This window comes from Amblyraja radiata, chromosome 6 (assembly GCF_010909765.2).
Source record: "Amblyraja radiata isolate CabotCenter1 chromosome 6, sAmbRad1.1.pri, whole genome shotgun sequence".
Lineage (NCBI taxonomy): Eukaryota > Metazoa > Chordata > Chondrichthyes > Rajiformes > Rajidae > Amblyraja > Amblyraja radiata.
In genome coordinates, this window is record NC_045961.1 from 50750170 (window position 1) to 50774549 (window position 24380).

General features: G+C 45.3%; 1 protein-coding gene across 3 annotated transcripts in view; it reads left to right on the top strand.

Moving 5' to 3' along the window:
* Positions 1–13203: 13203 nt before the first annotated feature.
* LOC116974384 (anoctamin-7-like) overlaps positions 13204–24380 on the top strand; it is a 41613-nt gene continuing 30436 nt past the window's right edge. Inside the window, exons 1-6 of one of the 3 annotated variants that reach the window (XM_033022768.1) lie at positions 13204–14056; positions 15017–15181; positions 17097–17151; positions 17899–17958; positions 20496–20645; positions 23218–23410. In XM_033022768.1, the coding sequence (XP_032878659.1) occupies positions 13796–14056; positions 15017–15181; positions 17097–17151; positions 17899–17958; positions 20496–20645; positions 23218–23410 (884 nt within the window). In that variant the 5' untranslated portion in view covers positions 13204–13795. The remainder of the gene's footprint in view (positions 14057–15016; positions 15182–17096; positions 17152–17898; positions 17959–20495; positions 20646–23217; positions 23411–24380) is intronic. The other 2 variants (XM_033022769.1, XM_033022770.1) reach the window with 2 other exon arrangements.

Sequence of the window (24380 nt, forward strand, 5' to 3'; positions counted from 1 at the left end):
TGGGACCCTTCATCTGGACTGAAGAGTAAAGGGGAGGTATTGAGTATAAAGGGGTTGGGTAAGAGCTTTCAAGCATTGTGTGGGTCCAGTTAAGAAGAGGTTGATTGGTAGAGTCAGATGGGAGAGGGAGGGTGGAGATAGTGACGGAGACCGGGAGGTGATAGGTAGAGGCAACATATGGTGGACTGTGATAGGAAAGGTAGATGAAGTATGGAACTAAATAAGGGAGGTGGTGTGGGCAGAATAGAACAGTGTGGGGGAGTAGAGGGGAATGGATCTCTTGGAAGGAATGTGTGCAGAGGGGGAGGGGGTAAACTAGGTGATAGGGGGCTGGAAGAATCTACCAAGATCCCCCCACTCACACAATCTTCTTTTCAACCCCCAGCCCCTATCCCCATGGCAGATTGTTTGTTGATCATCTTCCTGGGTTCTGGATTATTTAGAGACCAGAAATGAGAATCGTGCTCTGCCCTGGTACAATCTTCTCATTTGCCCCAAAACATCCCAGCATTGTTGAGGATAAAAAATGTGGCCAGTGTTTGCCTAATGCCCCTTATCAATATTGTTCATTTTCTCTTATAACTATCTGACTTTATCTTGATACTGTGCTACCTATTGCAGAGATCGTGAATCTTTTGATTAGGAAGGAACTGCAGATGCTGGTTTACACTGAAGATAGTCACAAAAAACTGAAGTAACACAGCTGGTCAGGCAATATCTCTGGAAAAAAACATAATCGATTCCTTTTTCCCCACAGATACTGCCTGATCCGCTGAGTTACTCCAGCTTTTTGTGAATCTTGTAGTTCTGGATGGGGCAAATTTGGGGAAATCACTGCCCAGAGTTTACTTAGAAACAAGGAAGTGGAGGTGCTGGTTTACCTAGGAAAGACACAAAGTGCTGGAGCACCTTAGCAGGTCAAGCAGCATCTCTGGCGAACATGGATAGGTGACCTCTCGGGAAGGGATCCTTCTTCAGACTGAATCAGTCCGAGGAAGGGTCACCACTCGAAACGTCACCTATCCATGTTCTCCAGGGATATTGCCTAACCCACTGAGTTACTCCGGCACTTTGTGTCAGCCCATGGTTTACTGTTGTCTATGTATGCAGTCACAATTTGCCTCCTGTCTATTATAATTGAGATGTAAAACATTCATACAAAAAAAAGGACTTTGGTTGCTTTAGTTTATCAATGATAATGAACCCCAGAATTACCAGGAGCAAATAATTCCTACTACCATTGTGCTATGACACAGCTGGGATTAAGAATGAGCCGTTTACAGAGTGAAGGAAGTGTCGCATGATGCAGAGAAAAGTCCCTGTCCTATATTGGAGCTCCAATAAAAATCATGTGTGTCATTTTTACTACATGGTGCTGGTAGATTTCAGAAAGCCTTATTTGTAAGAATCTAAGACGCAGCATTAGGCTATTCATCCTGTCAAGTCTGCTCTGCCATTTGATCATGGCTGATGTATTTTTCCCTCCCAAACCCATTCTCCTGCCTTCTCCCATAATCTTTGATGCCCTTGCTAATCAAGAACCGATATCTCCACTTTAAAGATACTCAATGACTTGGCCTCCTCAGCCGTTTGTGGAAATGAATTCCATTGATACACAGTATAAACTGGCTTAAAAAAAAATTCTGTATCTCCATTCTATAGGTACGTCCTTTTATTCTGAAGAGGTGCCCTCCTGTCCTAGACTCATCCCCATATTAGAAAAACTCTCTCCACATGCACTCTATCTAGGCCTATCTGAGAAGCAGATTCATTCATGTATATATATTAAAACCAAGAACTATTGGCAGTTGCTGTGAATGTGCTTGTGACGTTTGCTGAGTCCACAATGTGTTACCTTCAGCGACGAATTTGGGGTGAAATGAAGTAAAATATTCTTATTGTCCTCTGTATCTTCCTCCCTCACAGAAGAAAATTACAGAACCCAGACGATTGCACTCTTGACTGATATTCCAGGGCTCCAGAGTAAAAATATTGCAGTTCATCATTTTTTTTGTCTTTTACCCACTATTCATCACAAAGTTTGTTTGATAGCCCATTGTGTATTCACTAGCCAACATCTACTTCCAATTAAAAAAAATACACAGTGCTGAAGTAACTAGGCCGGTCAGACAGCATCTCTGGAGAAAATGGATGGGTGACGTTTCGAGTTGGAATATTGTTACTTCCAATTGCTTATTTATGTATTTTGAAGGAATGCAGGTGGTAAATTGAATAATTCAGCAGAGACACAGGGTACTGCAGGTACTGGTTTACAAAGAAAAGACACCCAATGCTGGAGTAGCGGGTCAGGCAGCATCTCTTGAGAACATGGATAGGTGATGTTTCGGGCCAAGACCTTCAGACTCAAGAAGGGTCAAGGTTCAGACTCAAGACTCAGTCTGAAGAAGGGTCTCGACCTGAAATGTCACCTATCCATGTTCACCGTAGATGCTGTCTTACCTGCTGAGTTACTACAGCACTTTGTGTCCTTTTGCATATCAACATTGAAACCTACTTTTTGCTTACTTGCACTAGTTTAGTATATAAATGTATTTATCTTTCTGTAATGCAATCTGCGGGCTGATACATTCACATTCACATCCAGATATTAACCTTTTGAACACAACACCCCAAGTCCAAGAATTGTCACTGAATTGAGTCCAGATTTCAATTAAGTCAATCACTTTCTTTACTATTGCTCTCCAATGACTCTTGCCTAGATTTTAACTCTCTGATCAATTAATACTAACTGTTTCTTGCTGATTGATTTTTAGTCGATTTTTATATTTCAATTTTAAAGCAATAGTGTAAGAGTGTAAGAATTTCGGAAATATTCTGCATTAGCAAAAAGATCTGTACAGACTTATGAACACCTGTAGTCAAAAGCTAATTATATTTGTTGAAGCATTAAAAGAACTTAATTTGATGGTGGGAAATGCCTCTCCTTTGTGATTTTAAATATTTTCCACTTGAAATATTCAATACTGGACATAAAATTGGCTTCATTGAAGAAAGCAGGTGATGGTGGAAGGTTGCTTTTCGGACTGGAGGCCTGTGACTAGTGGTGTGCCTCATGGTTCAGTGCTGGACCCATTGTTGTTTGTCATCTTTATCAATAATTTGGATTAGAACGTACATGGCATGATTAGCAAGTTTGCAGATGACACAAAAGTGGGTGGGATTGTAGATAGTGAAGATGGATGTCAAAAATTTGGGCAGGTGGACTGAAGAATGGTTGATGAAATTTAATACTGAGAAATGTGCGGTGTTGCATTTTGGGAAGACTAACATGGGCAGGACCTACAGAGTGAATGATAGAGCTTAGGGGAGTTTGGGCCGAAGGGCCTGTTTCCACGCTGTATCATTCTATGACTAAATAGGCAAAAGCCATCAAAATCTGTCAATGATTTCCCAACGTTGCAGTTATTTCTTTCAAGTCGTATAACCTGTGATAAGGCTGTTGCGATATTTATTCAGCATTGACAATTTCTTCAATGCTTATCGATGCATATATTTGGATGGAGCATTTCAGCTGAGGCAGCATTTATTTTTCTTAAAAAATAGAACAGTAGAGCTCAGGAACCATGTTGTCAGTTGCCGAACATAATGCCAAGATAAACTAATCCCCTCTGCCAGCACGTGATCCATACACTGCCGTTCCCTGCATATCCATGAACCTACCTCATAAATGCCACGATCATATCTGCTTCCACCAACACTCCTTGCAGCACGTTCCAGGCACTCACCACCCCCACTGTGTAAAAAAAAAAGCTTGCTCCTCTCACCTTAAAGCCATGCCCTCAAGTCATAGAAGCATACACCGTGGAAACAAGCCCTTCAGCACAACCTGCCCACGCCGACCAACATGCCCCAACTACACCAGTTCCACATGCCTGCATTTGGCCCATATCCCTCTAAACCTATCCTATCCCTGTACCTGTCTAAATGTTTTTGTCTTTGGCATTCCTAGCCTTGGCATTCAGAGAATCATATAGCACAGAAATAGTCCCTTGAGCCCAACTCGTCCATGTTAACACAGATGCCCGATCTAAGCTACTCCCATGTGCCTGAATTTAAACCTATATCCCTCTAGACTTTTCCTATCCCTGGACTTCTTCAAGTGTATTTTAAATGTTGTTATAGCACCATCCTCAAACACCTCCTCTGGCAGCACATTCAATATACCAACCAACCTCTGAGTGAAAAGGTTGCCCCTCAGGTTCCCATGTCGTTTCCCTCTCACCTTAACAGAGAAGGCTGAGAGGGGACCTTTATTCCCTCTGCAGGATTATGAAGGACAAAGAGTGGGTGATAGTGGGAAACCTTCCCTCTCATCATGGATGTCTACCTGGAGAGCTTAGGTTTAACGTAAAGGGGTGGGAGACTATTTTTAAGCATGGAACTCCCACCGAGTTTGAGCCAACCATCGATCACGCGTTCACAATAGTTCTATGATTATCCTACTTTCATATCCACTCCTTACACACTTGGGGCAATTTACAGAGGGCCAATTAACCTACAAACCCACACATCGGCCTAATTCTGCTCCTATCACTTACAAACTTATCCTTTGGGTTGTGGGAGGAAACCGGAGCACCCGGAGGGAACAGTCGCAGGGAGAAGGTGCAAAACCCAATATATCTTCCGATATTTCATTGTTTCACATTCAGAATGCCTACCCTATTAATTTCACTCTGAATGCCATTCAACTGTGTCTTTTAATATTCTTTATAAAACCTGCGAGATGATTAGGCCCAGACTAAGGACTGGTCTGCTAAGGATGTTGAGCAGCTTTTCATTTGTTTTAATTGTGGAAGTTTGATCTTCAGTTGGCATGGCATGGCAAGAATGAAACGGATGGTGTGGGATGTGTGGGGAATGGAAGAACTATCAGTTCAGCACAGAAAAATATTTCTGTTTCAGAGTTCTCCCTCCAAATCGCTCCTATTTTATTCTTCTGCTCACCAGAGGGCAGTGCAGCCTGTTATACCTTTAGACCTTAGAGATACAATACGGAAACAGGACCTTTGGCCCATCGAGTCCGCGCTGACCAGCGATCACCCCATACTCTAATAATAATAATAATACATTTTATTTAATGGGCGCCTTTCATACATCTCAAGGACACCTTACATAGTAATCGGAATAAAAACATATAATCGGAGTAAAACAAGTAATTAAAGACATCACAATGACACAAATTAAAAACAGAATTCAATCCAAAAACAGAAAATCAAAAACACAGTGTGAAGAGGGAGCAGCGGCAACCAAATCGTGCCAGCGTCCACTCTCTCTTCACGGCAGCCATCTTGGACACAGACCTACAGGACTACAGTTAGACAAAAAAAATCATCCCCCCACAGTGGATAGCACTGTGGAGGAAGGCACAATGTCCAGTCCCCACCCCATGTTCACCCCAAAGTCAGGCCTATTGGGGCCACTGCAGTTGCCTCTACGGAGACCCGATGTCCCTGGCCGTTCTCATCGGGTGGTCTTGCCCCGGCGTCGGGAGAGTCCTTTCGGCGGCTGGGCCACTTGGAACGGCCGCTTCCTGGTTGGAGCCCGCGGCTGCCGAAGCCGACAAGGCCGCGCCGGTTTGGCGCTCCCAGGCTCCCGATGAAAAAGTCGGCGCCCGCTCTCCTCACTGCCGCCTTGCCGCCTCTACGCACGCCGTCTCTCCGCTCCGCAAACCCGCAGCCCGGAGATGTTGCTCACGGCGGTCCAGCTCGCCAGAGCTCCAGCGCGGCGACCCAGGCAAGGCATCGCCCGCTCCGCTCCAGCGCTCCAGCGCTCCAATGCAGTGCCGCCACGCAGGCCGAGGTGCTGGGTGGTTCCCGCCAAGAAACGGCGCTCCAAGCCCGCTGGTAGGCCACGACGACGGGTCGACGGGCAGCCCGGAAAAAAGGCTGCCACACCGACCAGGTAGGGACCTATAAATAAAGTAACACCTACCCCCCCGCATTAAAAGACCATATCCCCTACAAACAAAAAAACAGGACTCACTAAAAACTAAAAAAAAAACGAATTTAAGACGGACGGCTGCTGCTAGCAGCCGTTCACCAAGATGGCTCCTCCCATAGATACTCTAGCACTATCCTACACACTAGGGACAATTTACAATTTTACAGAAGCCAATTAACCTACAAACCTGTACGTCTTTGGAGTGTGGGAGGAAACTGGAGCACCCGGAGAAAACTCATGTGGTCACAGGGAGAACGTACAAATTCTGTACAGACAGCACCTGTGGTCAGGATCGAACCCAGGTTTCTGGCTCTGTAAGGCAACAGCTCTACCGCTGCACCACTATGGCACCTTGTGGTAATAACAGGCTAATAACTATTTTCTCTTCAAGGGCATTCTGTGCAATGTTAGAGCCGACTTTCTTCATTCGGGTGATGTGACGAGCCACTGTGGTGCAGCTGGTAGTGCTGCTGCCTCACAGCGCCTGAGGCCCAGGTTCAGGCCTGACCTCTGTGTGGAGTTTGCACTTTCTCCCTGCGTGGGCTTCCTCCGGGTGCTCCGGTTTCCTCCCACATCCTAAAGACGTGTGGGTTTCCAGGTTAAATGGCCTCTAAAGTGTAGTGGATGAGTAAGTGGAAGCGTTGAATTGGATAATAGATAACTCAGTCTCAAGATGATAAAAATGCAAGATATATTGTGAGATGTGCAAGGCAAAGAGAAGTGAGATACATTTTATATTTTCCCATCCTTGTGCCCTGATCATTTTTTGCCAACATACTGTATATGGTCCAATGTTTCATGGGGTCTCAACTTTTGTTTCTTAATAGGTTGGCACACTTTTAACTCGTGAAATTTACTTTAGACTTTAGAGATACAGCCTGGAAACACTGAGTCCGTGCTGACCCGTGAGCACTATCCTATACACTAGCGTCCATTTACAACTTACAGAAGCCAATTAACCTACAAACCTGTACGTCTTTAGAGAGTGGGTGGAAACCGAAGCACCCGGAGAAAACCTACGTGGTCACAGGAAGAACATACTGACAGCACCCATAGTCCGGATCGAACCTGGGTCTCTAGCACTGTAAGGCAGCAACTATACCGCTGTGCCATTTCTAACTCATGCATCAATTAAGGCATCTAATTTGGAATGAAATGGCCTGTTTTTATTCTTAATTTGTCATCTTGATTTTTAAGTTTGTACCTCGATTCAACTAAAATCTAAAGATTGAAACTTTAAATGCAGACATTGGGGAGGGGTAGGGGATACAGAATATTTTTGAGCACTAAATTGTTGGTAACTGAGGCATTGAAGATAAAATGTGGCCTTGAAGCTGAAATTCAGAGTTACAGTCATTGTTTTACGACATCCTGTTTTGTTTCTACGCCGTTCCCCTACCTGCACCTTAAGGCAGATTTGTGTTCTAATTGTGTAGGAAGGAACTGCAGATGCTGGTGTACAAAGAAGATGGACACAAAATGCTGGACTAACTCAGCGGGTCAGGCAGCATCTCTGGAGAAGAGGAATAGGTGATGTTTCGGGTTCGACTTCATTAGACTGAGAGTCAGGGAGGAGGAAGCTAGAGGTTTAGGAAGGTACAGAACAAAGCAGAGCCTGCATCGATGACAGGTATGGTGAAGGCTGGGGACGAGATGATAACGAAGGAATACGAATGGTGAAATTAGCAAGAGAACGACAGTGGGGGAGGGATGGAGAGAGAGGGAATTGTCCTTCTGATAAAAAATCCTGAAACATTAACTCTGCATCTCCCTTGATAAATACCGCCTGAACTGCTAGGTACACCAATATATTTTATTCTTATTTCACCGTTAGTTTCATTTTTAAATTGTTGAGTTTTTAAAAATGTTGTAAATTCAGCTACAGTTTAAGAAATTACTTTCATTACAAGGATGCCACTTCAAATGCTAATATTGTTTAGTTAATATAAAATCAAACATGAGAGTCACGAATGTTTTATGGTCACATATCCCGAAAGGGAACAATGGAATTCTTTCTTGCAGCAGCACAACAACAGGTTGTAAGCATTGTACTCAATAGATAATATGATAAACAAACAAAAATGAAAGATGTTCAATAGATTAAAAACTCCAATATGGTGCAAAAACCAAACAAAGTTTTGTTAAAGTGCAGTTTAATTCAATTACTGAGTCTGAGAGCTAGTTTATCAGACACATTCTTCCTTCACCTTCACACGGAGGATTTTTCAAGTAAGAAGAAACTAAAGAAGGTGAGCCGAGTGTACGTGTTCCGTGAAACTAATAAATCAATAAAGAAATATTGAATATAACTAAAGCAGAATGAAATAATGATTGCATTCCTTTTAAAAAATACAGATCCACCACCGATTTTCCGGCACGCTTTGTTTCAGAGCCTTGCCGGATTATCCGTTTTGCCGGACCAACAGAGGTCAAGGCCTCCGAGAGGAGTCCAACGGTACCGGAACGGTCCACCTAGACCACCGAGGGGCCTGCAAAGTCGGCTTCGGAAGTTGGCTAGGATCGGGACGGATCTGCCGGCTCCAGCCGGGCCGGAGTTCCAGAGACTCGGCAGCAGGGAGCAAATTCGACCCACCAATCGACCGCGGAAGTCAGCTATGGGAACAGCTCCGCCGAGGCACCACATTTCCAGGGAGGCTTCCAGGGGCGAATTTCAAGTGCGCTCTCGTAATTTTGTCTGGATTTTGGCCGAAAAATCCTGCATATTAAATAAAATAATTATATTTTAAGAACAAATCTCTTTAAAGAGTTCCCACCCTACATAAATTCCATAATAATGTGTGATGTTCTAGCCCCTTTACATGAATGATATTTTGACAATTAAACGCCCCTATCCATGTTCTCCACAGATGCTGCCTGACCTGAGTTACTCCAGTACTTTTGTGTCTTTTTTTTAAAAAACAGCACCTGTTTTCTGTCTCCACAAAAGAGTAACTTGTTTTAATATGAAGTTATGTAAAATATGAAGTTATCCAAAGATGTGTCTGTGAATGAAAGGAAAGTGCCTGGGTATCATCATCAACATATATGGTTTGATTTCAAAGGTTAAGTTTGGATAGGTTTATTTAAGAATAGTTAATGATTCTCCCTTGCAGAGGTTTGTGTCATTATCACCAAACATTTTCCCAGAAGTCCAATAGCTAAACTGACCACTCCCTGAGACAGTAAATGTTTGTTGTCAGTACAATATCCTATATGGATAACAATTGTGGTAATTAGCCAAAGATAGACACAAAGTGCTGGAGTATAACAGCGGGTCAGGCAGCATCTATGGAAAAAAGGAATAGGTGACATTTCAGGTCGGAACCATTCTTCTGATTCAGATTCAGTACCCACCAACCTCTATGTGAAGAAGGGTGATCTTATAGAGGTGTATAAAATCAGGGCTGCCAACTCTCACGCATTGACGAAATTCTCACGCTGATGACAGAAGTTCTCACGCTCAATTTTAAATAAGTAAATAAATAAATAGATAAATAAAGTCACACTCCTCCACACTCACCAATGAGAATAGCTTTCCACCCTCCCAGACAGCCTTGATCCAATGCAGATTTCCTATCATGGCAACAGGAACACGGCAGACACCATCTCCTTGGTCCTATACTCATTTCTAGGGCAGCCAGATAACAAGACACCTATGTCACACTCCTATTTATTGAATATAGCTCCGCTTTCAACAACAACTCCGACCCCCGACGCATGTGGCAAGGCATCCAGGCCATCACGGACTACAGACCCTCCAACACCACCCCCACATCCAGCGACGCCTCTTTCCTTGAGGAGCTTAATCACTTCTATGGCCGCTTCGACAGGGACAATCTAGAGACAGCCATCAAGGCTGTGCTACCTGCCGATCACCAACCCCTCACACTCACCCCCTACGACGTATACGTGGCACTGAGTAGGACTAATGCACGTAAAGCTGCTGGCCCTGACAGCATCCCCGGGCGCGTGCTCAGGGCCTGTGCTGCGCAGCTGACAGACGTCTGGACTGACATCTTCAACCTGTCACTTGCCCAAGCAGTTGTCCCCACGTGCCTTAAAACCACCTCCATCGTGCCAGTGCCAAAACACTCCACTGCGGCAAGCCTCAACGACTTCCGCCCAGTTGCACTTATCCCCATCATCACCAAGTGCTTCGAGAGGCTGGTCCTGGCACACCTCAAAAGCTGCCTACCCCCTACACTGGATCCCTATCAGTTTGCCTACCGCAAGAACAGGAGTACGGAGGATGCCATCTCAACGGCACTTCACTCCGCCCTCTCCCACCTCGACAACAGAGACACTTACGTAAGAATGCTGTTCATCGATTACAGCTCAGCATTCAACACCATTATACCATCAAAACTGTTCACCAAACTCGGTAACCTGGGTATCGACCCCTCCCTCTGCAACTGGATACTGGACTTTCTAACCAACAGACCCCAGTCTGTTAGGTTAGACAAGCACACCTCTTCAACCCTCACCCTGAACACCGGCGTTCCACAGGGCTGTGTGCTGAGCCCCCTCCTCTACTCCCTCTTCACCTATGACTGCACACCTGTACATGGTACTAACACCATCATCAAGTATGCAGATGATACAACGGTGATTGGCCTCATCAGCAACAACGATGAGTCGGCCTACAGGGAGGAGGTCCAGCACTTAGCAGCATGGTGCGCTGACAACAACCTGGCCCTTAACTCCAAGAAGACCAAGGAGCTCATTGTAGACTTCAGGAAGTCCAGGGGCGGCACGCACACCCCCATCCACATTAACGGGACGGAGGTGGAACGTGTTTCTAGCTTCAGGTTCCTGGGAGTCAACATCTCCGATGACCTCTCTTGGACCCACAATACCTCAACTCTGATCAAGAAGGCTCACCAGCGTCTCTTCTTCCTGAGGAGACTGAAGAAGGTCCATCTGTCTCCTCAGATCCTGGTGAACTTCTACCGCTGCACCATCGAGAGCATCCTTACCAACTGCATCACAGTATGGTATGGCAACTGCTCTGTCTCCGACCGGAAGGCATTGCAGAGGGTGGTGAAAATTGCCCAACGCATCACCGGTTCCTCGCTCCCCTCCATTGAGTCTGTCCAAAGCAAGCGTTGTCTGCGGAGGGCGCTCAGCATCGCCAAGGACTGCTCTCACCCCAACCATGGACTGTTTACCCTCCTACCATCCGGGAGGCGCTACAGGTCTCTCCGTTGCCGAACCAGCAGGTCCAGGAACAGCTTCTTCCCGGCGGCTGTCACTCTACTCAACAACGTACCTCGGTGACTGCCAATCACCCCCCCCCCCCGGACACTTATTATTATTTATTCAAATCATTTGCTATGTCGCTCTTCCAGGGAGATGCTAAATGCATTTCGTTGTCTCTGTACTGTACACTGACAATGACAATTAAAATTGAATCTGAATCTGAATCTGAACACCATAATCCCAACCAAACTCATCTCCACACTCCTGGACCTAGAAATAGGTGCATCCCTCTGCCACTGGATCCTTGACTTTCCGATCTCCAGACCACAATTAGTGAGGATAGATGACAATACATTCTCCACAATAATTCGCAACACCAGTGCCCCACAAGGACGCATTCTCAGGCCCATACTATACCCGCTACATTTTCACGACTGCACCCAAATTCTGCTCTAACTCCATCTACAAGTTTGCGGATGACACAAATGTAGTGGGACAGTTCTTGAACATTGACGAGACTGAGTACAGGAAGGAGAAAGAGAGCTTAATATCATGGTATCAAGACGGCTACTTCCTCAAAGTCACCAAAATGAACGAGCTAGTTATTGACTTCAGAAAGCATGGTGAAGAACATGCCCTAATTAGCATCAATGGTGCTGAAGTGGAAATGAAGTGGAAGTCACAGTTTAAGGATAAGGGGGAAATCTTTTAGGACCGAGATGAGGAAAACATTTTTCACACAGAGAGTGGTGAATCTCTGGAATTCTCTGCCACAGAAGGTAGTTGAGGCCAGATCATTGGCTATATTTAAGAGGGAGTTAGATGTGGCCCTTGTGGCTAAAGGGATCAGGGGGTATGGAGAGAAGGCAGGTACAGGATACTGAGTGGATGATCAGCCATGATCATATTGAATGGCGGTGCAGGCTCGAAGGGCCGAATGGCCTACTCCTGTACCTATTTTCTATGTTTTCTGTCGGCGGGTTCCCCGTAAAGAACGAGCATTGGCTTAAGCCCATCGCACACTATTTAAAATGGCAATGTAGACAAAAATGCTGGAGAAACTCAGCGGGTGAGGCAGCATCTATGTGTGAGTTTGACCCTTCGTCACACTCAAGCATTTCTCCAGCATTTTTGTCTACCGCTCTATAGATGCTGCCTCACTCGCATTCACATTCCCGTGCAGATGGTGTGATGGGTGAGACACAGCGGTGTCTCCCCCCAAGGCACCGCTCACACCTCCCACCCTCACCTCCGGCGGCTCTGTGTCCGGTGGCCACTCTGTCCACACCGCATGGAGTTTTAACCCTAGCCCGGAGCCAGGAGCCGACCAGGTGAGTGGGGGTCGGTGCCGCCTCCGGAGCCGCGGAGATGAATCTCGGGCTAAGGCTCCGCTCCGATGCCCGACCCCCGGGTCACTGACCCTCACCTCCCCCGGATCCCAGCTGGACACAGAGCATCTGGGCCGGCCCGTATTCCCGTGGAGGAGACGAGGGGGAAATGCTCCCCGGACATCGCCAAGTCTGCCTACTATGTTCTGTGTGCTGAAGCAAAGCAAGAATTTCATTGTCCTATCAGGGACACATGACAATAAACTCACTTGAACTTGAACTTGTCTCGCATAAAGACAGCAGAGTCAAGGGATATGGGGAGAAGGCAGGAACGGGGTACTGATTGTGGATGATCAGCCATGATCACAGCGAATGGCCTACTCCTGCACCTATTGGTCTGTGTGGGCAAGTTGAGCCGAAGGGCCAGTTTCCACACTGTATGAATCTGACTCTAAGTTGCTGCCCTCATGTCCCCTGGAATTTTTCCCCTTTCCCCTTAAACCTGTGCCCTCTTGAGAAAAGACTGTGATAGACAATCTTTTTTTTTAAATCAGTCTTTTTTTAAATGACTGATTTACACCCCTACCCAAGGAAAAGGGCCACGAACGTTAGTAATAAATATCCACCTTTGCTGCCACACCTGTTGAGCAACTTTCTACGTCTTGTGAAGTTAATCGCACGTTGCCTCGCCCTCGCTTCCTGCGTCCTGCGTAACAACTGCACGAAAGCAACTCGAAACAAGGGGACATTCAATGTCCAACACCAACTGGGACTCCTTGCAACCAGCGTGGCAGATGTTCTTCTAGTCATGCGAACCCTCAGGCATGAATTCACTGCCCACATGCAAGGTAAAACAATCACAGTTAGAGAATGATTCGGTTGCTCCTATTGTCGGTCCGAGACGTTTTACCCAGCTGGGTACTTTTCTGAAGGACTGGCCAGTCTCACCAGCAACCGCGAGTGCTTCACCCTTCACTGCCCTTTGGTTTGTCCTCCGGATGAGAAAGGTCCTAACCTGGAATGCACTGACATGGACGCGTGGGGCCCAAGGCTTTGAAAAGCCGAGATCGAAATCCTAGATTTTTTTGGCTGCACCCAAGGATTTTGGCGCCGTAACTACACCAGGTGCAGGTCAAAGTCTCATGCATTCGTCCCGGAGCAAAGGCGGCCGCCCTCCAACGTATAAATAGAGCCAACGAGGAAGCAATCTAGAGCAGGTTGATCTCAGGAGAGTTCCCAGTGTCGAAGTCGCCACTAACTGGGGAACTGTGCGAAAAGTTTCAGCCTAGGTCCACAAAGTAAGTCCAATGGAAAGGTCAGAAGCCCCCCAAGTGATCGACTACGTGTTGACTTACAAGAGAGGCGATGGTCAACGACTCGCTAGGGAAAGGATGAACTTCCTAGGCGAAGTAAAGAAGACGGGGCTCTCTCTAGACCCCGACGTTACTGAGCAGCTGAGTACAGACCAAGGCACCCGCCCGAAGCAGATCATTAAAATTCACGCACCCTTTAATGTACTGAGCCAAGTGGCTGAAAAGATGAGGCTAAAGATGCCTTTGAACGTGGAGGTAAGAAAATCACAATTAATTATAGATATTACTATTAGTAAAAACTTTTCCCATTGTATCATAAGCTCTAGGAGCAGAATTAGGCCATCAAGTCTACTTCTGCATTCAATCACGATGTATCTATCTTTCCCTCTCAACCCCATTCTCCTGCCTTCACCCCATGACCCCTGACACCCATACTGATCAAAAATCTGTCAATCTAAACCTTTAAAATATCCATTGACTTGGTCTCCACAGCTGTCTGTGGTAATTAATTCCACAGATTTACCACCAGATCAACTTTCCCTCAGAAATGTTGTATAAGGTTTAGAGGGATATAGGCCAAACGCAGGCAGGTGGGACTAGTGTAGATGGGACATGTTAGTTGGTGTGGGCAAGGTGGGCTGAATGGCCTGTTTCTACGACTCTATGACTGCATAACACTGTTGTGGGCACTTCATAGCTGGTGTCCATTACTAGGCATCACTCTTTGTCACCGGCAGCCTTACCAGACTGTTCAATCTTTGATTGATAAATTGTGATAACTGCATTCATCCTATCACCACTCAGCCTCCTGTGCTCCATGGAATAAAGTCCTAGCCTGTCCAACCTCTCCCTATTGACTGCTCAGGCCCTCAAATCCTGGCAAAATACTCATAAATCTCCTCTGCACTCTATCCAGCTTAATGGCATCCTTGCTATAACAGGGTGACCAAAATTGAACACGATACTCCAAATGCATCCTCACCAACATCTAGTACAACTGAAACAGAACATCCCAACTCCTATACTCAATATAGACACAAAGTGCCGGAGAAACTCAGTGGGTCAGGCAACACCTCTGGAGAAAAGGATGGGTGACGTTTTGGGTCGAGACCCTTCTTTGGCCACTGTGCTGGCCTAATTAGTGAACACTAATTGCAGACATTCACAAAGCAAGTTAATTATGGTGCTGAAATGTTGATGTTTGACTCTTTTTAGAGCACGGAGACGCCAGCCAGCTTCCCGCAGAAATTCCTGAAGTATTTTGTGACGGATGATGAGACTGACTATTTCAGCGCACCTTATAGACATGACAAGCAGAATATATTCAAAGGAATTGAGAACAAGACTACATTTTTTCGGCCAGCTGTGAGATCTCTAATTGTAAATTGCAATTTTTATTCTGATTTGAATCGTGTGTGTTTATGAAATAATGATGCATTCCCCACATTCGTCAACATTGAGCGATTTATTAGCATGGGTGATTGTAGAATGACACAACCTGCTGTAATATTGAGCATAGAGTTTAGTTTATTTAGTTTAGTTTATTGTCATGTGCACCAAGGTACAGGGAAAAGCTTTTTTGTATTGCGTGCTATCCAGTCAGCACAGAGATATACATGATTACAATCAAGCTCCCAACCACAAGCGTACAGATAAGAGATAAGGGAATAACTTTTAGTGCAAGCAAAAGTCCAGTATAGTCCGATAAAAAATAGTCTGTGTGTCTCCAATGAGGTAAATGGGAGGTTAGGAACTCTCTCCAGTTGGTGATAGGATGGTTCTGATAACAGCTGGGAAGGAACTGTCCCTGAACCTGGAGGTGTGCATTTTCACATGGCTGTGCCTCTTGGCTGATGGGAGAGGGGAGATTATGCTGGTGGCCTTGCCGAGGCAGCGTGAAGTGTAGATGGAGTCAATGGAAGGCAGTTTGGTTTGAGTGCTATTTCCAAGTCCAAATGCTGAACCTTTTTTAAGTATAAGGTCATTTAGTCCAGAATTTGCTATCTGAATCAAATTGTTGCTGCTTTTCTGATTGAAAGATACAACATAGAAGAGGCTCTTCAGCCCACCGAGTCCACGCTGATCATCGATCAACCATTCACGCTAGTTCTATGTTATCTCACTTTCACACCCACTCCCTGCACACCAGGGGCAATTTACAGAGGCCAATTAACCTACAAACCAGCCATTTTTAGGATCTAGGGGGAAACTGGAGCACCTGGAGGAGACCAGTGTGATCACAGTGAGAACGTGCAATCTCCACACAAACAGCACCTGAGGTCAGGATTGAACCTGGGTCCCTGGAGTTGTGAGGCAGAGTATCTGTTCCTAAGCTATCCACAGTTTTAAACCATTTGTAAAACTCCACGCAGACAGCACCCGAGGTCAGGATCGGACCAGAGTCTGTGGTGCCGTGAGGCAGCAGCTCTACCCGCTGCGCCACTGTGTGCCGCCTGGTGTTAGGAACAATTGTAAACTTGCAGATGCCCTGAGGTCGACTTGCTGGTAATTGCCATCGCGATGTGAAATGACAGTGTGTGGTATCGGAGCCTTTTGAAGCATGTTTCATGGGACTGAATGGGTGGAGTTTGGGGACAACGGGACAGAGACCAAACTTCCCCAACATCGGGAACAATCTTCCTGCATCTAGCCTGTCCAACCCCTTAAGAATTTTGTAAGTTTCTATAAGATCCCCCCTCAATCTTCTAAATTCTAGCGAGTACAAACCGAGTCTATCCAGTCTTTCTTCATATGAAAGTCCTGACATCCCAGGAATCAGTCTGGCGAACCTTCTCTGCACTCCCTCTATGGCAATAATGTCCTTCCTCAGATTTGGAGACCAAAACTGTACGCAATACTCCAGGTGTGGTCTCACCTGTGGTAGGACTGGGAATGGCTGTACAGCGGAGGGAGGTGTGGTGGATCAAGCTGAACTAGATAACCTCGCTTTTCTCACACATCATACTCCACATGCCAACTTTTTTTTACCCACTCATTTAATCATCTGAATCCTTTTGAAAGATTCATATCATCCTCCCTATTTTCCCAAGATTCTTATCATCCTCCCTATTTCCCCCACGCTGTATGACTATATGACTGTGTTTGTTGTTATTTCATATATTTAATCACAACTGTAGTTTGATTAAGCGTTCACTGAGAAAATTTACTCTATCTCCAATGATTCAGGTAGTATGCCATAGAAGTACCGTATGATTATAATAAAAACATATTCTTTGTTGAATGATGATAATAACTGTCTAGAGAGTAATTACGCTACATCCTGTTTATTTTGTAGGTTAATTATATTCTAAATGGGATCCATATACCTATTGAAGGCCACAAAGATAAAGGTACGTCAGAGGTTGAGCGGAGACGTGATAGAGGTATATAAAATGATGAGAGTCATAGATAGGGTAGACAGAACTGTTTTCCCAGGATGGAAATGTCTAACACTGGAGGGCATAGCTATAATGTAAGAGGGGGAAAGTTTAATGGTGATGAGCGGGGCAGGTTTTTTTTAACAGAGAATAGTATGGGGTGGAACATATTGCCAGGGGCGTGGTGGAGGCAGTGGCATTTAAGAAGCTTTTAGATAGGCAGGGAATTGAGGTGTATGGATCATGTACGGACAGATGAGATCAGTTTAACTTGGCATCATGTTCGGCGTAAACGTTGTGGGCAGAAGGGCCGTTCCCATGATGTACTGTTCTATGTTTGTTCTATTTAACTTTTGGGAGCCATGAATTTAAGTTTCAACTTTTCTATTTAGGATGTATTTTCTATTTAAAGTACACTCCACTGTCAGCTAAGCCAGACAATGTTTGGTTGTGATAGTCATACAGATAGTAATTAAACTCTTTAGGTACACAAAAATGCTGGAGAAACTCAGCGGGTGCAGCAGCATCTATGGAGCGAAGGAGAAATGCAACGTTTCGGCCCGAAACATTGCCTATTTCCTTCGCTCCATAGATGCTGCTGCACCCACTGAGTTTCTCCAGCATTTTTGTGTACCTTCGATTTTCCAGCATCTGCAGTTCCTTTTTAAACTCTTTAGGACTCAGTTGCCGTTCTTCTAATTATATTGCTGTTTGTTTCAGCTAACTTTAATGAAGATATAGAAATGCAGCCTTTTATTCAGACTGATGACACCAAGAAAGGTAAGCTTTTAAAGGGGTAAGTGGAAAGAGATCAAATGGTGTTTGGGAATCAAAATAAAACCTGCGGGCTCCAGAAATCTGAAACAAAGACAAACATACTGGCAAAACTCAGCGGACCAGGCAGCGTCTGAGGGAAAAAAAAAATCAACATATTGGGACCAGGCTCAGGAACAGCTACTTCCCCTCTGACATCAGGTTCCTGAACAGACCTTGCATAGCTAGGGGACTGTCCAATTCACCTCAACTCCATTATGGGATATACATGAATACAAGTGAGCCAAACTCAAGTAGATGGAGCGAAAGAGAAGAAACAGAATGCAGAATATAGTTCTCAAGACTCTGGAACTTTAAGAAAGGCGGGAGAGAGAAAACAGGGAATTATAGACCAGTTAGCCTGACATCGGTGGTGGGGAAGATGCTGGAGTCAATCATAAAAGATGAAATAGCGGCACATTTGGAAAGCAATAACAGGTTTGGTCCGAGTCAGCATGGATTTACAAAGGGGAAATCATGCTTGACTAATCTTTTGGAATTTTTTGAGGAACTAGGAAAATGGACAAGGGAGAGCCAGTGGATGTAGTGTACCTGGACTTTCAGAAAGCATTTGATAAGGTCCCACATAGGAGATTCATGGGCAAATTTAGGGCACATGGTATTGGGGGTTGAATGCTGGCGGATAGAAAATTGGTTGGCAGACAGGAAACAAAGAGTAAGGATCAACGGGTCCCTTTCAGAATGGCATGCAGTGACTAGTGGGGTACCGCAAGGCTCGGTGCTGGGATCACAGCTATTTACAATATATATTAATGATTTAGATGAAGGGATTACGTAACATTAGCAAATTTGCACAAAGCTGGGTGGCAGTGTGAACTGTGAGGAGGATGCTATGAGAATGCAGGGTGACTTGGACAGGTTGGGTGAGTGGGCAAATGCTTGGCAGATGCAGTTTAATGTGGATAAATGTGAGGTTACCCACTGGTAGCAAAAACAGGAAGGACGGTTATTATCTAAATGGTGTCAAGTTGGGAAAAGGGGAAGTACAAGGTGATCTGGGGGTCCATGTTCATCAGTCAATGAAAGTAAGCATGCAGGTACAACAGGCAGTGATGAAAGCGAATGACATGTTGGCCTTCATAACAAGAAGAGTTGAGTATAGCAGCAAAGAGGTCCTTCTGCAGTTGTATAGGGCCCTAGTGAGACCACACCTGGAGTACGTGTGCAGTTTTGGTCCCCTCATTTGAGGAAGGACATTCTTGCTATTGCGAGAGTGCAGCATAGGTTCACAAGGTTAATTCCCAGGATGGCGGGGCTGTCATATGCTGAGAGAATGGAGTGGCTGGGCTTGTATACTCTCGAATTTAGAAGGATGAAAGGGGATCTTATTGAAACATATAAGATTATGAAAGGTTTGGACATGCTAGAGGCAGGAAACATGTTTCCGATGTTGGGGAAGTCCATAACCAGGGGCCACAGTTTAAGAATAAGGGGAGATGAGGAAACAGTTTTAGAACGGAGATGAGGAAACACTTTTTCACACAGAGAGATGTGCGTCTGTGGAATTCTCAGCCTCAGAGGGCGGTGGAGACCAGGTCTCTGGATACTTTCAAGAGAGGGCTCTTGAAGATAGCGGAGTCGGGATATGGGGAGATGGCAGGAATGGGGTACTGATTGTGGATGATCGGCCATGATCACATTGATTGGTGGTGCTGGCTTGAAGGGCCGAATGGCCTACTCCTGCACCTATTGTCTGTTGTCTATTGATGCGCTACAGTGCTGGCAACTATATCCTGCACTCTGTCTCTTTCCCATTGCTCTGTCTACTGTACTTGAGTTTGGCTTGATTGTACTTATGTATAGTACTATCTGATCTGATGGGAAAGCATGCAAAACAAAGTATTTCACTGTACCTCGGTCAGGGACAATAAAGAACCTGAACATAATATCTGTGATTCTTTAGAACTTGCGAAGGACTGTGAACCTGAAACGTTGACTGTTTTTCTTTCCATTGTGGTATTGAGAGTGAGAATGGTTCATCATCTGACTGATCACGAGAGCAGACCTCAGGAGCAGAGTAGACTGACTACCCCTTATATTCTAATGTTACGGTCAAATTTCACAGTGGAACACTGGGCGGCATGGTGGCGCAGCGGTAGAGTTGCTGCCTTACAGCGCCAGAGCCCTGGGTTCGATCTTGACAATGTGTGCTCCCTGTCACCCTGTGGGTTTTCTCCGGGTGCTCCGGTTTCCTTCCACACTCCAAAGACGTGCAGTTTTGTAGGTTAATTGGCTTTTGTAAAAAGTCCACAGTGTGTCAGATAGAACTAGTGTATGGGAGATTGTTGGTCGGTGTGGACTCGGTGGGTCAAAGGGCCTGTTTCTATGCTGTATCTCTAAACTAAACTAAATGAGCGAATCACAGAATTCAGTCCAAGCTGACGTATGTCACATTATCCTCTCTCGTCATTCATGAAGCTGCGTTAAGACAAACATTCTCTCCTTCACTGGCATGGCTGACTTTGGTCCTTTCTGACAAATAGATCACAAGAAGGATGGAAAATTGAACAATGTTGGCAGCTTATCATATTTATTGATGGAGAAAGCATTTACATCTGCATTCACCCTGCATGAAGGCCCGGAAAATCATCTTGGATATTTACCTGGAGCATCTTCAGTTCAAGAAAATGGTGGTGAGTTGTGCAAGTTACATGACAAGTGGGATAGAGTCACACAGCAAGGAAACTGTTTTGGGTCAGGGCCCACATTAACTGTAGGTAGACCCAAAATGCTGGAGTAACTCAGCAGGACAGGCAGCGTTTCTGGAGAGAAGGAACGGGTGACGTTTCGGGTCGAGACCCTTAAGAAGGAATGGGTCATGTTTCGGGTCGAGACCCTTAAGCAGGAATGGGTAACATTTCGGGTCGAGACCCTTAAGAAGGGTCTCGACCCGAAACGTCACCCATTCCTTCTCTCCAGAGATACTGCCTGTCCCGCTGAGTTACTCCAGCTTTTTGTGTCTACCTTCGATTTAAACCAGCAACTGCAGTTCTTTCTTTGCTTAACTGTAGCGGAATTATAGTCATAGGCTCATACAGCGTGGAAACAGGCCCACACCGGCCAATATGCTCCATCTTTGCTGGTCCCACCTGCCTGTATTTGGTGCATACCCATCTCAACCTTTCCTATCCATGTACGTGTCCAAATTTCACCTTAAACCTATGTCCTCTGGTTCTTGATTCCCTTACTCTGGGTAAAAGGCTCTGTGCAATTACCTTATCTATTCCCCTCATGATCTTGGACACCTCTATAAGATCACCCCTCATGATCTTGGACACCTCTATAAGATCACCCCTCATCCTCCTGCGCTCCAAAGACTGTAGGTGAATGTCGGCAAAGTGAAACAGAAAGTACTGGAGTAACTCAATGGGTCAGGCAGCATTTCTAGAGGGAATGGATAGGTAACATTTTGGAATGGGACTCTTCCTCATGTTGATTATGGAAGGGGAGATAAAACTGGACAAGTGGGGTTGGGGGTGGGACAAAGCCTGGCAAGTAAGAGGTGGATGCAGGTGAGGGGGGGGGGCGGTTATTGGGAGATGGGTGTAGTAAGTAACAAAGACTAGAGTTGAAAAGGATGCAAAAGGGTATCAGATAAAGATAGAGGGGAAGTGTAATATAAAGCCAGAGGAAGGGGGGGAAGTGGAAGGGAATGGTGTGGAGGGTAGGAAGGGGGATGGGATGGGGGGAGAAATGGGTGTGCACTGGCATAGGTAGATGAGGACACAGGAAAGAGAGAGGTAGATGGAGGTGTTACTTAAAATTGGAGAATTCAATGTTCATACCGCTGGGATTTAAGCTGCACAGGCGGAATAGGAAGTATTGACTTCAGTAATAAATACAAGGTCATAACTTCTGCCTTCTCTGCCATGGTCCGTTTTTGTTTTTTAGCTTAGCTTTTTAATTTATTGATATAGCGTGGAAACAGGCACGTCAGCAACCGAGTCCACACAGACCAGCAATCACCCACGCACTAGTTCTGTCCTACACACTAGGGACAATTTACTGAAGCCAATTAACCTACATACCTGTACATCTTTGGAGCTGGAGTGGGAGGAAACCGGAGCACCCGGAGAAATCCCATGCAGTCACAGGCAAAACATGCAAACTCTGTACAGACAGCACCTGTGGTTGGGATCGAACCTGGATCTCTGGCTCTGTGAGTTGACAACTCAACCACTGCTGCTACAACTATGCTTTCTATGCTTTGAAAGCAATACTTAAACCCTTGGCTGATGATAACGTTGGCTCCAGTACGGCAAGTAACCAAAGTAATTATGTCAAATTCTTGTCTGACAGTGGTTTTATGAAGCATATTGCAATGTTTCAGTCGGACCTACTTGCAAGCATTGTGAACGTGAGTTGTTATTGTAGCCTTTTATAATGATTGAGGGGCCATTGTCAGCAGTTCCAAATCTGTTTAGAAGTACATTAACCAGAATGCTGCCTGGATTGGGGGTATTAGCTACAGGGAGAGGTTGGACGTGCCGGAGGTTGAGGGGAGACGTGATGGGTGTGTACAATTATGAGAGCTAGAGACGTTAGACAGTGAGAACCTTTTTGCCAGGGTGGAAACGACAATGATTTAGGGGCATAGTTTTCCGGTAAGGGACCTAAAGTTTAAAGGAGATTGGCCGGGCAACTTCTTTACACAGATGATGGTGAGTGCCTGGAACGTGTTGCCAGGGGAGGTGGTTGAGGCAGGTATGAAAGTGGCATTTAAGAATATTTTGGATAGGTACATGGATAAGTAGGACATGGAGGGTGTAGTCAGGTTTAGTTTAGAGATACAGTGCAGAAATAGGCACCTCGGCCCCACCGAATTCATGGCAACCATTGATCATCCGTACATTAGTTTTACACTATCCCACTTTCACATTTTAACTTATAGAAGCCTATTAACCTACACGTCTTTGGATTGTACAGTATATGGAAACTGGAGCACCTGGAGAAAACCCACGTGGTCACAGTGAGAACGTACTAACTCCATACTGGCACCCGTAGTCAGGATTATACGCAGGTGGATAAGAGATGGTCAGAGAGTCACAGAGCGGGGAAACAGGTCCAACTTGCTCACGCCAACCAACAAGCCTCATCTACACCACACTGGTCTTGGCATCGTGTTCGGCATAGACACTGTGGGCAGAAGGACCTGTTCTTGTGCTGTGCTGTTCTATTTTCTAATGAGTTGTTAACTTTTCGTAGGTCGCCATAACAGCTGGATGGATCTTAATAATCTGTGGGCTAAAACCTACAGAATGCAGCCTTTGTGGAAGATTAGAAACTATTTTGGTGAAAAGATTGCATTTTATTTTGCGATGATGGAAGTTCTTTCACTCACCTTCATCCTTCCTGCACTCTGTGGCTTGGCTATTTTCATTTATGGCCTTTATCACAGGTACTGTTCTGTTTATTTTGTGTAATTATTTCTATGCAGTAACTAGTGACAAGTTACTTTCTGTGGTGTGGTCTGCTTGATTTAATTTGTATCCCTCTCGCCACAACTCTGCAGTATTTGTGACTATGGTATCTGAGATGATGGAAATATTTGGCCAACAAGTTCCAGAAGTTACAAAAGAGCCTTCACATCTTTTAGTTTTTTTTAGTTCAGAGAGACAGCATGGAAACGGGCTGCATCCATGCCCACCACCTGTTCAATGTCAGAACCTTTTCCCCAGGGTGGAAATGTCCAAGACTAGAGGGCCTTAGCTTTAAGGTGAGAGGGACAAAGTTTAAAGATGTGCCTGTTGTTTTTTACACTGAGTGGTGAGTGCCTGAAATGTGCTGCCAGGGGACGTGATGGAAGCAGATAGGATAGTAACATTTAAGAGGCTTTTAGATAGGCACACAGATGGAGGAATTTGGATAAAGTGCAGACAGAGAAGATTAGTTTAACTTGGCATCATGTTCGGCATGGATATTGTGGGCCGAAGGGCCTGTTCCTGTGCTGTACTGCTCCATATTCTAATACATGCATTGCCACTGGAGTGAGAAAAATAATCAACTTCAGCACTTAAGTAGGGCTTTGGGATGTGTTGTAGAGCAGAGAGTTCTAGGAGTGCAAGTACATAGTTCCTTGAAGGTGTTGTCACAGGTAAGTGGGGTGGTGCAAAATGCTTTTGGCACATTGGCCTTCATCATTCAGAGTATTAAGTATAGAAGTTGGGAAGCCATGTTGCAGTTATATAAGTTGATAAGAGGCCGCATTTAGAGTATTGTGTTCAGTTCTGGGCACCATGTTATAGGAAAGATGCTGTCAAGTTGGAAAGTGTGCAAAGAAGATTTACAAGGATGTTGCCTGGACCCTAGGGTCTGAGCTATAGGGAGAGGTTGAGCAGACTGGGACTATTCCCTGGAGCACAGGAGGA